This window comes from Jatropha curcas, chromosome 2, assembly GCF_041381405.1.
Source record: "Jatropha curcas cultivar XTBG-Jc1 chromosome 2, XTBG_Jcur_1.0, whole genome shotgun sequence".
Lineage (NCBI taxonomy): Eukaryota > Viridiplantae > Streptophyta > Magnoliopsida > Malpighiales > Euphorbiaceae > Jatropha > Jatropha curcas.
The window spans coordinates 27,695,069-27,713,564 of record NC_143152.1 but is presented as its reverse complement, the minus strand read 5'-3'; the positions used below and the strand labels follow the sequence as shown (position 1 = coordinate 27,713,564).

Sequence of the window (18,496 nt, the reverse complement as noted above, 5' to 3'; positions counted from 1 at the left end):
TTAATCCTGTCAAATCCAGGACGCATGATCTTCCATTTCATTGAAAAACTATGCTAGTTTTTTGTGCATGAAATATATTTGTGCAAGATTTGATGCACATCAATTGGTGCAGGAAAACGATTTGTTGTGTACAAGAAAATATTCACCTATTCAATGTGTACTCTATTACAAAAAACGAACTACACAACTACTTGGGCCGAATTTGTCGCTTCATCAATTTGCAAGTCTCCTTGAAGTTCAGTGGATCTAAAATTGCTCTTCATCAATTTCTACATAAATACCCAACAGTTACCCGTTGAATGAATAAAACCCAACAAGTGAAAAACCTGTATTTGTGGATGCAGTGCGTTGAAAATTTTGGAAGTTCCTCATTCAACTTTTGCAACTCCCCCAGCAGGCATGTTGCTTTCTGAAACAGTCTCCCTCACAAAGCTGGAAAAAAAAAAAAAAAAATCAGAAAACACAATATCAGGAATACACAGGGAAGGGAAGAACGAGTCAAGCTTTCAAACTATCTGAACTACAGATTTGAGAAGCTGAAGATCTGAAACCCTACAGTTTTCGCCTAAAAGAGTTATAAGACCTTCAGGATAGCATGGTTAAGAACAAATACCTTGCTAATTTGTCCCGTGATGATTGCAAGATATAGATGGAGAGAATAAGAGATAGCATCAACCCTGTTTTCATGCACAGATACATGCAAGTACATATACAGTAAACATCATTCCGCGTGTCACAAAACATTTACTCAGACAAGTATTGGAAAATAAAACTTTGTATAACTGATTTTTACCATCAATTTGAGCATAAATAATTTACCTGAACCAAACAACACATAGAATCCAGAACTAACATCAATTTCTGATTGTTCCTCCCTGTCAGAGCAAAGACAACCAAATTTAAATACAATTTTGAGCTGCTTATATTTTTCCTGGAAAAGCTGCATTTATAGAGCATTGCGCGCACGTCAACAGTTGGAAGAATGCACAGAGGAGATGTTACAAGCACAGAACATCATATAGGACAAAATCATTCAATTTTGCTTTTAGGGAAAAGGAGCATTGAAAAAAAAGTGCAACCATATGAACCTGGAACTGTTTGCTGATAATTTAGGAAATGGGATACAAAATTAGATTTTAAAAAAAAATAAAAAATAAAAAAAAAAGAAAATAAAAACATTTCATTGTGCAAACAGAAGCATTAGAAATGCAAATGCGACAAAGCACTTTGATTAAACTTTCTATGTCACTTAACAGCAAAGAGAGGGGAATTATTCTCAGGTTCAAATGATTGACAGGTTGATGACTTATGTCCTACACAGATCTAAATATAGGTCCACTGCACTTGAAACCCATGTGACAAAGCCTCAAGCTTAAAGCCAAGAAGTAGACAGCTAAACAATTCTAGTTTCATGTAGTCAGATACTCAGAATAATCGATCATACGCAATTGATGCAACGGCTGAATAATCTATGCGATTCATGGATATTCTGTATAGTGTTAAACTGTAAGCATGATCCAATTACCCAACCTCAACTGGTTCATGTAATTAACACTCACACATGAAACTCACTCTGAAAATGGGAAGAATTAGTAAAAACATGACTAGTTCTTTGCTTTGGAGCATCCAAACTTGCTGAAGAAGCATTGATTCAGTAATGATGACAAAACTAAGGATCAAATTAAAGCATGCCCATCAAAACCAATTAAGATAATAGTCAATGAAGTTCATTCCCAATGCAATGATACTAACCACGTGTATCTTACAAGAACATGCTTAGGCCAATGTTGAGGATCCCAGAATTGTTTACGAATATTTGGATGGATTTCAACATCTGTTCAAACCAAGAAAACCCATCAAATTCAGACAGATTGTGTTTTTACAACCTGATAAAAACACATTATATGGTTTAAGATTCAATAATAAGGAACAACCAACATAAGAAATCAAGATTGTGTTTCAAATCTCTTTAAGGATGGGGAGGCAGTCTCCCCCACCCCCACCCCCACCCTCCCCTCTCTTCTTTCTCTTCTTTCACCCTTCAGAAGGTGACCTAAATCAACCCTCATTTTAACTCATAATTAGTAGCCCATCCCATGTTTAAACAATTTATATTTTAGGACATTTAACAAGGATGTCAAATAAACAAAACTAGGACAGAGTGAAGAATACATAAGATTACACTAATACTATTAAACAATACAGCAACAGGAACTGCATCAGCAAGTGCAAGCATCGTCTAAAAATAGAGATAAGAGTAGCATGCACATGAAGCAAGTTTTTTGAATGCATGCAAAGGCTTTCAGTTAGAGGATTAAAGCAGCTACAGACGAGAGCTTATATAAACTAGTACGCCTTTTTAGAGAAATGAATATGGCCGTATGAAACAACATAAATTAAGGGGGCTGCAGGGAACTGATGGAAGTTTTTCTGCCAGTAAATCACAATGTAAATGTCTATGAGACTCAAGCTGATTGCAGCAGTAAATTATTTAATATCACATACAATGGTGAGGCATGTCTACAACTTTAGCAGTCACACCATGCAGATCAGTCCCAGAGTACCTCTGCATCGCATTAAAGCCAACAATTATCAGTGGTTAGATCATTTATAAGGTTCTGAGAAAATGAAATATATATATGAAATAATATGAAGCGAGTCAGTCTATGCAGTTGCAATCTGCAACATGACCAAAGAAGGTCCAGGAATCATGATATAATGGAAAAACAGTAAGTTCATGGAGCAAATGCTATCCTTACCAAATGCATATCAATCATTGGAACCTCAGAACTTTTACGATTTATCAGAAACAGCCATGGAACTAGAAATTTTTCTCTTCCAACTTGAAATGATCTGCAAATAGATCATTTTGTGAAAATGGTTATTCTATAGCGTCATCTAAAAATGCTGAAAAAAAGCAGTTTACCATTGAATCTCCAACTAATAATATATAAAAGCAATCCAATCCAGAAGCAAAAATCCAATTCCAAACCACAAAATTATCTGAAGCCTTACATTCTATCATCCGAATAAAATCAAATTTGGGATAAGTAGTAGATGAGAAAGCAAGTATTAGAAAAGGGAAGCATAGCTTGTACAAGCTATGAAAATTAAAATCAAATCATACAGCTCAACTGATATATAATTTTGGTTCCTCATAGTTGTACATTAAAAACTGGTTCATTCTTCTCAAAATGACAACAAAAAAAAAAAAAAAAAAAAAAAAAAAAGAAGAAGTTTACTTGTTGAGTTGAGTCTATAGATTAAAACAAGATGGAACCAGTTTAGTGACATCAAAAGTACTCTTTGCTCACCAAAATTACAAATGTTACAGAATTACAAAGTCAAAACTTCTAAAGGGGAACAATAACGGAATTTATATTTCTTACATTTTGTATGGATCAGCGCCTGTATAACCTGTCGGTTTTGGAATAGGAATCAGCACCTACACAATATACACCCAGAAATGAACGAAATCCAGAACACCCACCAAAAGAATTGAACAGTTGAGAACTAGCTCCAGAAAAGAGAGCTGGAAACCTAATTGAAACTTTGAAAAAAAGGTACCTCACGATTAACGGCAAACATAGGGCAATGTTTACCAATCATATCTTGCCACAAAGTTCTTGACTGCAATCATAAATCACATGGATCCTCAGCGACATGAATAGGAATAAACAACTAGACCTAATAGTATATAACATGAATAGAAAGAGAGAGATTGGGAAGGGGAGATAGAGAGCACGGACCGAGTGGTATTGACCCATTTTGCTCATAGGAACAATGTCTCCAGGTCTGTAAGCAAGTGAAATCGAAGCCAGTGATATTAACAACAATAAAACTGAAGAAATTCTTCTACTTCCGATCGAAACCATCTTGCTACGGCGATCTCGATGGTTCCTTTGATACTCGTTTCTGAGCTTAGCGACAGAGCTCCAAATCGCTTCTTCGCTTGATAGTCAATTTTGGGAACGAAACGGCACTTTTCTGTAGAAACGGCCCAATCCAACTAGTTTCGTTTCGTCTGTTAAAGTTCGATGCTGTTATGGTGCTTGCAGCCCAACATTCTTATCGGTGAGGTCGCATATAATGACGATTGTTACAAAGTAAGGCCCATTGTCCATTATAATTATTAGAAATTAAATTATCTTTAGTGATTATTATTAACATATTCTATTTAGATTTTTTTTTTATTTTATCCAAAACACAGCAAATTTTATAATATATTACTCGAGTTGAATTGCATTTTAATTTTGATTCTTAAATTCAGCCAGAAAACAAATAAAAGATTCAAATTTAATGTAAATAATCTATTAAAATTAAGTAAATTTATCTACTAAAATATAGCTCAATGATAAATACATATATATGGGTCATTTGTTATTCTTAAAATTATTTTTAAAGAAATATATTGTAAGATTAATTTTTTGTATAAAATAGAAAATAAAACTCGCTCAAATATATATATATATATATATATATATATATATATATAATATAAAAATTTATGATATAATATGTTATAATTGCAAACCATACAATACATTGATTTTTTTTTTTTAAGTAACCATAAAATTTATAATATACTCATAGCTTTAGTAAAAAGAAAAAAATATTAAAATTATAAATGATGATCTAAAATAATGACTAATATATTAACTATTATAAGAGCTAATACCAGTTTCGCGTACTTTAGTAATATAGTATTAAATTATATATGAAAAATAAAGTTAATTAAATTTAAATTACTTTAGTAAAATTTAAACTAGTTGATAAATAATTTTATTTTCATAAAAGTTTGATTTTTTAAAATTATAATAATAAAATATTATTGTAAATATGTTATTTCCTAATCAATTATTTAATTGTTGAATTTTTTATTTTATTATTTAATAAAGGTTTTATTTCTATTTTGGTAATACTCTTTTAGTAATATAAACTGCTTATAATATTATAATTTTTAATAAAAAATATATTATTTTTACTTTGTAACGTGTAAATTTAATGAGAATAAATAATGCACAATACACATTAAAAAAATAAAAATAATCTAATTTTAATTTTTAAATTAATTTTCTATTTAGATTTAAATTTTATTAGATAAAACAAAAAAATATATTAGTACATATATAAGTATAAATTAAATATAGTAAAAATTAATATTTTAAAAAATTTTAACTTTATTGATTGAAAAAAAATATAATTTAATTTTAATTAGCATTTTAAATTTCTATTTAAATCTAAATTATATTGGATAAACTATAGAAATTATATTATATACTAAATAAGGTATACATTATATATGATAAGAATATAAAATTTTTAAAATTTTAACTTCATTGATCGAAAAAAATTTTAATTTTATTGATTGAAAACATAAAATTAATTTAATTTTTATTGGTTAAGTAATATGATAACAATATAATATTTTTAATTATTATTTTTAACAAAAATCTTTAATTTGATTAATTATAATTATTTTCTATGAGTAATTATTATAAAAAAAGTAATATGTTATTATTTATTGAAAATATATTATTAAATTTATTGTTTGACATAAAATAAAAAATAGAGCTCACTAGAAATAATTATAAAATATAAAATTAGATTAAAACACGTTATCATTATAAACCATATAACACATTAAAAGTTTTTTTTTTCAAAAAAATAGCCATAAAATTAATTATATGCTCGTAGACTTTAGTAAAAGGTAAAAAAAAAAAGCCAAAATTATAAATTATGTTCTAAAATAATGATCAATATATAATGATTATTATGATAACTAAGATTGAGTTTTCATATTTTAATAATATGGATAATTCATGATATTATATTATATCGAAAAAATAAAATCAATTAAATTTAATAATTACAAGAAGATTCAAATTTTGGTAATGCTTTATCATTATCAAATATGTTATTTTCTTAATAAATTATTTAATTATAATTTTTTATTTTATTATTTTATGAAATATTTTTTTCTTTTGTGAATGGTTTTAGAATTTTAGAAATATTAATAGTCTATATTAAAAATATATAAAAATTAAATTACATATATTTACACAACATACAAAGTATGCTTATAATTTTAATAAAAAATTATATATAAATGAAATTATATTTACATAAAGTACAAAACGTGTAAAAGAATATAAATGAGGAAAATAAAAATTATATATAAATTAAATTATATTTACATAGAAGTATACAACGTGTAAAAGAATATAAATGAGGAAAATACTTGCGAAATAAGCGGCTGCTGGACTCCAAGTCGGAGCGGAGGGAGGCCGGAGAGGTGTGCTCCGCTGCCGCACACAGCTGGAAGTAAAAATAAAAATAAAAACACAAAATAAAAAAATAAAATAAATATAGAGAGCAAAAACAAAAAAAAAAAAAAGAAAGAAAATATTAGCGTATACTTTGCCAAAAGGTTTTCGCTGCAACAAAAACTGAAAATCGACAATCCACTGAATTGATACCGCTTTGGATTTCTTCCTTCAAAGCCACTTGTTTTCTGAATCTCCCCAAATTTGAAATTTCTTGCGCTGTTACCCGTCGTTTGCTTCCATTCTACCTGCCGTTTTTGGCAAAATTCCTGTTCACACTCACCAAATCCCGATCAATCAAATTAGAAAATACATCGATTCTAATTCAGATTCGCAAAAACACAGACGAAAAAAAAAAAAAAAAATTCGTTTCGTCAATATCTGGTTCGGCAGATGAGGATACTGTCGCCAGTTTGTGATAGATTTTGATTTTTATATTTTAGTACTTAAATGGGCGATCTTCGAGCTTGGTCACCCGAACCGAACGGCGTCGTTTTAGAGGAAAGGCCGTCGTGGTCGTCATCATCGCAGGGAAACCAAACGGTTATTATCAGTGCTGAGTATTGGCAAAAAGCTGAGGATTTGACTCAAGGAATTATAGCCCAGGTTCAGCCAACAGTTGTTTCTGAGGAGAGGAGAAAAGCTGTTATTGATTATGTGCAGAGGCTAATTAGAAAATCTATTGGTTGTGAGGTGATATTAACATTTGTATGTTTATTATATTGTTATCTATGTGTTTTTGCATACGTGAAATGGTATGTAGAGCTTACGAGATTTGCCGACTAATGATAATTTATGCTCTTAAGTGTCTTTTGCTGGGAAGAGAGTGTTGCCTGGTGTGTGAAGTCAAAGGGCACATTTTGTAGGTTGAGTTTGCTACTGATTCAATTTTGTCAAAAAAAAAAAAAAAATGTATTTAACTTAATGGATTGTTGTTTTGTATTCTGGCCATATAATTGATTCTTGCAGTCAATTTGCTTAGTTAGGTGTATACACCCTATGGCTTTATCCTTGTCAACCACAATCATCATTGCTCTGTTCAGAATTGTTGCTCTATTTGAGTTTTTCTATAGGGAAATGTGCCCTTTTGATCTTATTTTGATGTCTGACTATTCGTCGTGGTTATAGACTGTGTTTTAACTTTCTGTGGGTATGTTGAGATTGGAAAGGAGGATCAACTGTACGTATTTTGATTTTTTTGCTGGTGCCACTATGCTGCATCTGATGGTCTTCTCCGTTCCTTGGGGCGGATGTTTGTAATGTGATCTATGTTTACAAGTGCATGCATTATACTAATGAATCGGTTGAGAGAATCTCCCTTGTGAATACAGCTGATTGAGCCCTGTATTTCTAATCTGAGAGTTGAATTTTTGGTCAGTGGAGTGGAATGCATTGAAACCAACTAGAAGTTTGGTTGCTGGATTTGAAATTCAATGGCTGTGAGCTGAATGCCTGAATATTACATTCAAAACTAGTCAAGTGAGTTACTGAGTAATGTGTTTCAGCTCATCAAAGGCCAATCATTGTACAAAAATTATACGAGAAATATTATACACAAGGACTCAAGTGTGTTAATTACATTGAAAATGATATACTGTTTTTTTTTATTTGTTTCTATCTTTGATAATTTTAATGAGATGCCTTGTGTATTTGAAGTGAAGCCAAATTTTGAAATTATTTGAGCAATTGAATTGGTCTTTTCCAATTATCACTACCAGCAAAATTAGTACACATAAATTCAGATGTGTACATGCAAACATATAGATATGGGATGATCTATAATTGTTGTTTAAATACGAAGCAATACATGTGGTTGTAAAAGATTTTTAGTTGAAAGTGAGTGTTACTTGCTCACTAAATGAGTTAGGAATTTAGGATGAATGAATTTGCTGTGTATTTGAGTTTGATGATTTTTAGATTATTACTGTAATTAGGCAGTTAGGCTGATGTTCTGCTAATCAAAGCTAATTAAATTGGCTGCTGGATTTGAAAGTCAATGATCAAGAGCTTGATAGCATATTTATTGGAGCTTATGGAAGATAAACCATTGGCAAAGGTCTGCAATAAACAATACATTTACATGGAATCAAGTGAATTTTTTAGTTTTTGAAAAGAATATGTTGTTATCCCATAATTATATGTTGTTTCACCTTTATTTATATGTTTTATGTGCATTGTTGAAGTGAAACCTGAAATCAAATTTAGTTTGAGACTATGAAATCTTTTTACCAATTAAATCTGTTTTTGATCACTAGAATGGTAGACTTTTTATATGCATGATGAAAATTACAGTCCTTCCATGTAATTTATATTTCCTTTAGTTGACTCTTACACTCTATATTTTTAACATGCACTGCTTCTATTGTGGTCTAATCAAATGTTCGTTGGATAGGAATTGAATTCTGTAATTTATGATCTGATCTCGTCTGAAGTTAAAACTAGAGTATCTTCTAAGTAATTGTTCATTACAGGTCTTCCCATTTGGGTCAGTTCCACTGAAAACTTATCTTCCTGATGGAGATATTGATTTGACAGCATTTGGTGGTATGAATGTTGAGGAGGTGCTGGCCAATGACGTGTGTTCTGTACTTGAAAGGGAAGATAAGAACAGGACTGCTGAGTTTATAGTGAAGGATGTCCAATTAATCAGGGCAGAGGTTTTCATCTTGACCCTTGTTTACCATAGTCTATGCTTGTGTCAAACTATAACGTTATGTGCATGTATATATTTGTGGACGTGCGCACACACATGTAGATACAGTTATAGATTTAACATGTAAATGCTGAGAGCCCAAGTACAACACCTGAACCTTGTGATATTTTTGTGATAGACATACAGTGTACCATTTTTAAGGTATGGAGTTAGTAAAACAACAAGGAAAACAAGATTTTAAATTGCTTAAGCGCTTTAATATGGAATAAGTATCCTTCTGCTATTGGCACTACAGATTCTGTCGAGCACCGTGACGTTGATATATGTATAAACTATTTCAAAGGTAATTGCTCATTCTTAATTCTTAAAGCCAATCTTTTATTTCCTACAGTCCCTTTTAATTAATTGTTTGTGAACATACTACTATGGCCTCCCCCCTCCCCCTTCTCTTTTTCTCTTCTCTATCTTTCTTCTTCCTCACCAACCAATCTTTATGAGGTATTTAATTTTATCTTCTTGGCTTCTTCCCTGTTGCCTTATTTTGAATTCCATGAGGCTTCCAACTTTTCTGTGGAATTCACCAGCCTCTCTATTCGCTATACGTTGTGGTATATCTGATATCCTTTATCTGCATTTATTCTTAGATTGCATTTCTATCTATCTATCTATATATCTATCTATCTATCTATCTATATATATATATATATATATATATATATCCTTAGATTAAGTTGCTACTTGCTATTTATCTATGTATATTCTTAGATGAATATCGTTTGTGAAAACCATTGCCCAGTCAATCAGTCATCATGGAAGCATTTAAAAGTTTGCATGTTGTTGTTGCATGCATTCTTTTTTGTTCTTCACTCATTCGCTTTGTAAGATAACTGTATTACAAATTTAATTCTTGAGATGGCTAATTAAATTTTATGCAACTGATTTTATCATCAGCCTGTTAAATCTAATCAACCTACAACTGGATCAAGCTCTATCACCCAAGACCTAAATAAATAAGTGAGGTTGCATAGTTTTCTTTATTTAAAGAAAGCATGTTATATGATTTGTTCCTTTTTTCAGACTTGTAATTGTTTTAAATGTTGGATTTTCAAGATAACCTTGGAAATTCTTTCAAAATTTTCATCCCAGTTAAAGTTCTTTTAAAATGCCCTTCAGTTGTCTCCATACTTGGTACTGAAACATTGGGTCTCCTTGATGCAGGTTAAGCTCGTAAAATGTCTCGTACAGAACATTGTGGTAGATATCTCTTTCAATCAGTTAGGAGGACTTTGTACTTTATGCTTTCTTGAGAAGGTATCTTTCCTTGTAAAAGTCAATATTTAAGTGATGAATGATATCAACTTTAACAAATTATCACAATGATCCACGTCACTTTTTTGTGGATAGATCTTGCTAAGCTACAAGAAGTGATCCTCTTGTTCTGAGCCTTTTTTTTCCTTTGAACCAAAGTAAATTATAGCTGTCATATGCTTTGGTTACAAACTTGTCAGGCACATGTGATACATATGAGTTTTGATAATTTCAAATTAAGAAAATTTGTTGTATGGCTAGTAATACCCACAAGTCTCAGCTCCACCTGGATCAACAGTCTCTGCTCTAAAGGTATCTGTATTCTTCTGCTAAAGTTAATGTTCTTCTGCTGATTATTTACAGGTTGATCGCCTAATTGGCAAAGATCATCTTTTCAAACGCAGCATTATACTGATTAAAGCTTGGTGCTACTATGAGAGCCGTATTCTTGGTGCTCATCATGGCTTGATATCTACCTATGCTTTGGAGACTTTAGTTCTATATATCTTCCATCTCTTCCATTCATCGTTAAATGGTCCTTTAGCTGTGAGTCCTGTAATGGTTTCTGGCAGTTTGCTGTGCAGTTTTCTGGGGTTAATTTATCTCATTTATCATGTAATGCTTTACAGGTTCTCTATAAATTTTTGGACTATTTTAGCAAATTTGATTGGGACACCTACTGCATCAGTTTGAATGGTCCAGTCCGAATATCCTCCTTGCCAGAAGTTTTGGGTGAGCAAAAATCCATTCTCTTTTGATCTTGGTTACAGTGTTGATCTTGCTTGATTGAGATTCTTCATCTCTTTGTCCCTTTTGCAGTTGAGACACCTGAAAATGGTACATGTGATCTACTGCTTACTAATGATTTTCTCAAGGAATGTGTGGATACATTTTCAGTTCCTGCAAGAGGATACGAGACAAACTCACGAGCATTTTCCCCAAAGCATCTTAACATTGTTGATCCATTGAAAGAAAATAATAATCTTGGCCGGAGTGTAAGCAAAGGTATAACCACTCTCTACTCAGATGGAGGCTTCCTTTTCTTTGCCATTCCTATATGAAAGAAATATTAGGAAGTCTATTTAGTTTTGAGATATTGATTATGGGTTTCTTTAAAATCTTAGACCATCTTGTTTAAGCATATATCTGCTAAAAGGTTTTTTATACAATTTTTTTACATATTGCTTTGAGTTCTTACCATTACTTGAAAATCAAGGATGAATTGTGCCTACTGAAACTCAACCATGTCCCGTACTTGGTAAGAATCTATCAGCAAAATGTTAATACTTAATAGTAAAAGCCCCTGCAATCTAAAACTGAAAAGAGTCCTAATTTAGGATCGCTTCCTTGTACACTTTCCTATGGTGTTTCTGCATTTAAAAAGCCCTTATACTTCTCTTTTCAACTTGTCCATTAACTAACTAAATTACCACATTTTTACATCTCATTATGCATGTGTAATGCATTATAAATTCCTGAAAACATTAAGCTTCATCTTTGAATTCTCTGTAGATTCCTAATTAATTAGAAGAGCAATTAGTAAACTGTGAAGAGTTCTCATCAATTCACAATGTAGAAGTAAAGGATTCACCAGTTACTCATGCTGTTGGAAAAGCAAATATATATCTTTACCCACTAAGTTTTTACTCAGTTCTCTAACAGTTTATTGTTTACATTCTTCACTGAAAAGCAACTCATGCAACTAAAAAAATAACCAAAAGGAACATTTTAAGCAAAATTTTAGCCTCTGGATATCCTCTATGGAAATCACTCATAAAAAATTTTCATAAAAGGATGTCATGCTAAACTTACCTTTTATGCCCATCAGTTTTAACCATTGTCTGCCACATGTACAAACAAAGGATTTGTATAGTTCAAAGGGTGCTCCTGTTCCCTGTCCTTGGATATCTCTAAAAAGTTTGTTCCAAACCACTACCACTTTGATCTTCATTCATGTCAAAATGATTGGTAATCTCTCTTACTTTGAAACTGATGGAAGTCCAGGATTGGATGTTGAAGAGATTTATGTCCAGTGTTTACCGATTATTTATTACAAAAATAAATAGAAGACTCATCACCCACCTGAGAAAAGAAACATCATAGTTTAGGCCCATTGAAAGAAAAAATAGGAACCTGCATCTCAAGATCTCAAAAGATATTGATTATTTACCACCAATCGTCCCCTCTCTCTTATTTGGGAACTTCTTCATAAAGCATCATTTTAATCATCCTCTTCTAAAAGAGAAATACGTTAAAGAATTTGGTTAGCATGTCCTGAGAAAAAATGGGACAAAAGAGCTTGAACAAATTCTCCTAGCTACCTAAACCATTTTGAAAGTCCTGCTGGAGTGCCATCTTCCAACTCTTATTGAAACTTCCGAACCAAGATAAACCGAATGGAAGAGGATCCTCTCACCTTACCCTCTGCTGGTCAGAAAAAGACTGGATGAAAATCTTTTCTAGGACTAGCATATAAAACCTAGCCAATTAAATGCATGTTCTCCATGCATCCCAAATCTCGTAATCTCAAGAATATAAAATCACTTTGGTAATAGGCTTTGTCAATGTCCAATTTGTTAATCATTTTCAGACCCCCAAGCATTAAATCCACCAATTTGTTACTGATGCCCTTAAGCACCAAGCAAGCAAACAAACCATTGGATTAGCAGTCGAGTGTTTGCCTTGTAGTGCAGAAGTTTAGGAATCCAAACCTTGAATCCTCTCCTTCATTCCCTTGAACAAAAAATGCAAGGAAACATAAAAAGAGAGAGCAGTGTAGCCTACAAGCCTACAACTTGTAAACATTACTTATATCACTATAGACCTGTCTTTAATGGCATTAGTCTAACTCTGATGAGGGACTAGAGCAACGAAATTGCTTCTTAATGTAATTCATCCTATCCATTTGCAAATAATTACTGTAATAGTGACAAAATGCCCTTTGTTGGGCCATTCCAATTCTTTTGAAAAGAGCCCATATTGATATCATCTAGATCCAAAGTCTTATTATCAATTCTTTATAGAACAATTTTTGTTCAAAGATGAGAATTTATTTTAGAATGCCAGTACGATCTTTCAGTTTCTCTCTCTCTCTGTTATTTGTCTCTCTCTGTGTGTGCGTATGTGCACAACTAAAAAGTGCTAAACTTATGCCAATTTGCATCTCTGGGCTGAAATACCAAAAAAGGCTTATTGTAGACCAGTCTTAATAATGATTTTCAATTATTGCCAATAGTGGCCACCCCAGTTAAGTGCTAAGAAGCTTGCCTCCTATTCCAGTCGACCTATTTTTTTTTACTTGAAACCATTACATGACTTCAAAAAAGTTAGTTGAACTTTATTTTATTTTATTTTTTGGTTTGTTTTCCTTAAAAGATAAAAATCTAGGTGCCGTTTCCCATCTCTTGCTTGACTTGTTGACATAAAGCCTGAGGACAAAATGACAAGGGCCTGATCTTGTAATGAATAATATTAGACGTTGTTCCTAGGTTTTTTGGAACAACAGGCATATACATTACTTTAAATGCTACATAATGGTGCCACATCCGAATTTGTTATAATCTGCAATTATTGAAAAAAGCACCCCTTCTATGCAGGAAACTTTTACCGAATAAGGAGTGCTTTCTCTTATGGGGCTCGAAAGCTTGGGCTAATCCTTTCTCAACCAGAAGAAATTATAGCTGCAGAACTGTCAAAATTTTTTTCAAATACTTTGGATAGGCATGGAAGTGGACAGAGGCCTGACGTTCAAGATCCTGCACCTTCAGAGAGTCAGCATGGCTTTGCTGCTGCAATTTCATTTTCTGGTGCAGAGACAAATCAAGAAGATCAGACAATTTGTGAATCAGAATCTTCTGATTCAAGCAGCATACTTGGAGAATCTAGATTGGATCAAGAGCAACCTTTGCATGGAGACAATGTTAAGATATCGGGAAGGAAGATCTATTTTAGCAGAACTGTTAATGAACTGCAAAATTGTGCAAATGAGGCTGCTGTTTCAGAATTTCGTCTTTTTGGTGATGCAAAAGACCTAGCAACTTTTAAAATGCAAGGTCTTTCAATTGCAAAGGATGCACTTAAATTTTCTACTCCGAGTGTTGAAGAGAGTATATCTCCTATAGGTAAAGCACATCATGCACCTCATCTCTGTTTCTCTTCCTCAGTCATGGGGAATGGGGAAATGATAAATGATTGGAAACATCTAGAATGTTCTGGTTCTAAGGAGAAGAGGGTGTCATCTGGGATTCAGCCAGCACTGGCTGAGGATATGGTCCGTGCTGTCAACAATGACTGGGAAGACAAGCAGTTTGCTAGTCATGAGGCTTTATCCCCTGTTGAATCAACAAACCATCCATTACTCTGTAACTCAGTAGCTTGGTCCTCTGAAGACCTTTATCCCAGCCATTCCAGTAATCGACCTTGTGCTGATACTGCTGGATGCCCTGAAGCCTTCAATTCCTTGTCAGATCTTGGTGGAGATTTTGAGAGTCATCTAAACAGTTTGCATCTGGGCCGGTGGTGGTATGAGTATGCATTTAATGCATCTGTTGCTTCCATTTGTCCACAGCTGTTTCCTCAGTTCCAGAACAAGAATTCATGGGATGTAATAAGACGGTCGGTGCAGTTTAGGCGGAATGCTTTCTCTCAGATGAATGTCAACGGTGTTGTCTCAAGACCAGTTTTTCCCCCCATGAACCCTCCTTTGATGCCTGGTGCATCCTTTGGTAAGGAAGAAATGCCAAAGCCACGAGGAACAGGGACATATTTTCCAAACACGGTATGGTCACTCTTGGCATCTTGGTGTCATTTGGCAGCTTCTGTTTGTTTTATTAAATTGTTCAGGTGGCAGGCCTTTTCTTCTCAAATTGGTGTTATGCTTAACTTTTTGCAGAACCACTACAGGGATAGGAACATGACAGGTAGGGGAAGAAATCAAGCACCAATGAGTCCTCGTTCCAATGGTCGAACTGTGACTTCCCAGGAGAAACACTTGCCAGAAAGAAACGGCAGGGACCGTGAGCTGTCACAGGCACAATATCACATGCACCAAGATGGCGGAAAGCTTGGACCTTCAGATCTTCATCACACTGGATCTCCTGAAACCAAACATTATACCAATGTAAATGGTTCAATGCATCATTCTGAGAGGGTTGTGGAATTTGGGTCAATTGGGCATCTACCAATGGGGCCTTCCTCAATTGAAGGTGGCTGGCAGCCTAACCCAGGTTCTGCACCAGCTCATAACTATCGTGTGAGCCAAGCAATACCAGGAATGCAAGGGCCAAAACCTGTTTCAGCCATTAATCAGGACAGGTAAATAAATCCTAATTTTTTCCTTTTGTTTCATGGTAACGAACTTGGTAGAGTTATGGCTTGATGTTTATTCTCTTTGTTTCTGGACATATAGGATAGCCGTGCAATCATACCATTTGAAAGATGATGATTTCCCCCCTTTATCTGACTCCAGTGGAAAGGGAATGCCTGTGCATATGGTAAAGAAGCTTGAAAAATGAGAACAATAAATCCTAACCAAACAGCCTATGTCAGGTTTTTCAATTAGATGCCTCTGCGGCAACTTTTAGGATGCTCAGTGCATGGAGTTCCATGTTTTATTTCGTGTGCCATTTGTACATTATACTAATGACTCCTGAGCTGTCTTGTTTTTATGTATAGAATTGTCAAATTATGATTTTGGCTCAGGTTTTGTTTTTACCTCCTCCTCTGATGTAACTTAAATTGGAAAAAAAATAGTTTTCTTTTGCAGCTGTAATTAGAGAACCATTGCCTTTCGGAATTTTTTTTTTTTTTTTTTTTTTCCTTTTTGGGTGTTTGATGCGAGTTGAAGCCAAGGCAATGGTTGAGAACTTCAATCAAAGAAATTGGTTTTGGTCTCTTGAAATTTGATGCCCAAAACCTACCATAATCTTTCAATGCAGTTTAGTGTTCTTCTGCAGGCTGCTAATGATATATTTCGCTGCTGGAATGTGTCTACTGTGGTGGGATTAACTTGTTTTCTTGCACTAAGCTCTCAGCTGGTTTATCGTAGCAGAATCTCCTGAAAAAAAAAAAAAAAAAAAAATCTATTTGCATTTTGAATATAATGGTAGCTTTGACAGGAAGGATTTGTGATTGTGATTACACCTTGGAAAATCGAATTTGCTTGGTGGGACAGACTTCTTTTTCCTAACCAGATGTTTATTTGATGGCAATGTTCACCAAGCAGAAATAAACTTCCATAAAGTTGACCAAAATGATGATGAAAAAATATTAATTATTTTATCTTGAGACTAAACTTGATATAATCATAAAGGTTTTATTAAGCCTAATTTAAAATTATAGTTGTATCAATTTTGTTAAAATGAAATTAAAACATTAATGCCTCAAAGCCTCAGGCAGATTGTTTGGCCAATTATACCAAATCTATTCCCTGATTCCTTAACCTAATTTTTTTCCGTAGCAGTTCTCACCCTTTTCCCACCTTCAAATACCTTCTTTTTAAATCTTAAAAAAAAAAAAAAAATCACTTATTTTTCTTTAATTTTGAGTGTTAATTTGTAATTTTTTTTTCAACCGTGTAAAAGCTTTAGGTGGGAAAAAAAAATGCAAAATTTTTCACTTTACTATTTTTTTTTTTTTAATTTATCCATTTGAGTACCAACCAGACTGTTTGCCTGGCAATCACGAATGCAATAACCTTCTGTGAATTTCAAGTTTCAACTCTTATTTAAGGGTCAGCTGAATATAATTACTTCTGTATGATTTCATGTGATGTACACATTAAGAAAAAAAAAAAAACAGCATGTTACGTATTAAGCAGCCACGTATATTAAACTTTATTTGATTAATTCGTTACTAAAAAACAATAATTAAATTAAATAATTATTGAAATAAAATTTTAAGGTAAACAAGCCAATATCAATTGATGAGTCTCTTGAACTTGGCCAACAGTTGATACAACATATTATTAATTATAATTTTCAATAATTAATTATTATAGCCATTAGTACAAACCCCAGTATGAGAATGGAATGGGAGAGGTGACAATGCCATTTTGCAAAATATTTTCCTAAAAATTAAAATCTTATTACTAAATAAAAAATAAGACCAATGTGGAATTGACATGTAAATGCAATGTCAACTCTGTTTTATTTTTTAAATATAAGGTCACAACATATTGAAATTTAAAAAACATATTGTTGTGTGGTTTCTCGAGATAGTATTAGTGGCCTTTGATTGTAGTGTGTGGCTAAGAACTACTTTGTAATTACCAATATATTTTCATTTGCATTAAATAAATTTTTTTTCCTCTTTTAGTAATCCCCTCTTCCTTTAATAAATAAAAATCATAAATATTGAAATATGGATTTATTACTAATTTATTTTAACTTTAGGGACTTTCAAAAAAAGAAAAGAATTACGTAATTTCATTTTTACATAATTTTGTATTTAACTTTAAATTATAAACTTTTTTTGAGACTATTCTTGTTTGATTGTTCGTAATTGTCTCTTTTTTAAAATGTTTATGGGTAACAAATTTTAGAAAAGAGAGTATATGTGCAATGAAAATAAAACGATAGAATATATAAATTGAAAATGTTAACTTAAATTGTGATTTTAATATCAAAATTATGTCCAATGATGCATAGTGTATTCAGATAATTAACAAAATTGGAATAAGTATTCCTTCTCAGGATTTTTTATTCTCTTATAATTGGGTTATTCATTTCCCTCTTTCATTCTCTTTTTTCTAATTTTTATAATTTATGAAGAGAATTCAAATACGAACATTTTTACTTTTTTAGTGCTGAAATAGTGATTGAAATATTTAAATTTGATTTCTCAATTTAAAAATTATCTAAAATTAATGAGAATCCCTTAAGATTAGTTTAAACTTAATATATATATTTTTTTGGTATAATTAAATTGATAGATTTCAAGATCTAAGTCTAAATAAATGATCAAAAAATGAATCTTCCCCATTCATGTTGTCTCATAATTTCTGTAAAAGATTATATTGATCATAAAAAGAAAGAAGTAGGTACAAATCAATTCTTTATATTAAATTTTCATTTATTATTTGAGCATAAATCGTTTGTTAATTCAGATATATATATATATATATATATATATATATATATATATCGGCTAATTAATTTGTTGCTTTTTATGGTTTTGCATTGTTTGATTTTTCAATTAATTTTTTTTATAC

At 32.2% G+C, this 18,496-nt stretch overlaps 2 protein-coding genes and 1 long non-coding RNA gene across 5 annotated transcripts; 1 reads left to right on the top strand and 2 right to left on the bottom strand.

Moving 5' to 3' along the window:
* NPU (ATP-dependent helicase/deoxyribonuclease subunit B) lies at positions 1-3,985 on the bottom strand. 2 transcript variants are annotated; one of them, XM_012234302.4, is made up of 10 exons: positions 3,750-3,985; positions 3,568-3,630; positions 3,390-3,445; positions 2,760-2,853; positions 2,506-2,566; positions 1,753-1,834; positions 820-875; positions 614-677; positions 327-432; positions 1-246 (listed from the first exon to the last, which is right to left on the bottom strand). In XM_012234302.4, the coding sequence occupies exons 1-9, from the start codon at positions 3,873-3,875 to the stop codon at positions 369-371; spliced, it is 666 nt and encodes a 221-aa protein (XP_012089692.1). In that variant the 5' UTR covers positions 3,876-3,985; the 3' UTR covers positions 1-246; positions 327-368. The 2 variants fall into 2 exon arrangements, with proteins under 2 accessions (XP_012089692.1, XP_012089691.1); XM_012234301.4 differs by having other exon boundaries at positions 1-432; positions 3,750-3,982.
* A 2,171-nt stretch (positions 3,986-6,156) lies between these two features.
* LOC119369558 (uncharacterized) lies at positions 6,157-6,559 on the bottom strand. The gene is made up of 2 exons (XR_005177092.2): positions 6,420-6,559; positions 6,157-6,318 (listed from the first exon to the last, which is right to left on the bottom strand). It is a non-coding gene; the product is annotated as an uncharacterized LOC119369558 (long non-coding RNA).
* On the top strand, positions 6,372-16,081 carry LOC105648043 (PAP/OAS1 substrate-binding domain superfamily). Of its 2 annotated transcripts, none has more exons than XM_012234304.4 (9): positions 6,372-7,019; positions 8,798-8,983; positions 10,198-10,290; positions 10,651-10,833; positions 10,917-11,019; positions 11,107-11,292; positions 13,884-15,064; positions 15,179-15,600; positions 15,695-16,081. In XM_012234304.4, exons 1-9 carry the CDS (start codon positions 6,777-6,779, stop codon positions 15,798-15,800), a joined length of 2,703 nt encoding a protein of 900 aa, XP_012089694.1. In that variant the 5' UTR covers positions 6,372-6,776; the 3' UTR covers positions 15,801-16,081. The 2 variants fall into 2 exon arrangements, with proteins under 2 accessions (XP_012089694.1, XP_089573798.1); XM_089717672.1 differs by lacking the exon at positions 6,372-7,019 and adding an exon at positions 7,067-7,805.
* Positions 16,082-18,496: the final 2,415 nt, after the last annotated feature.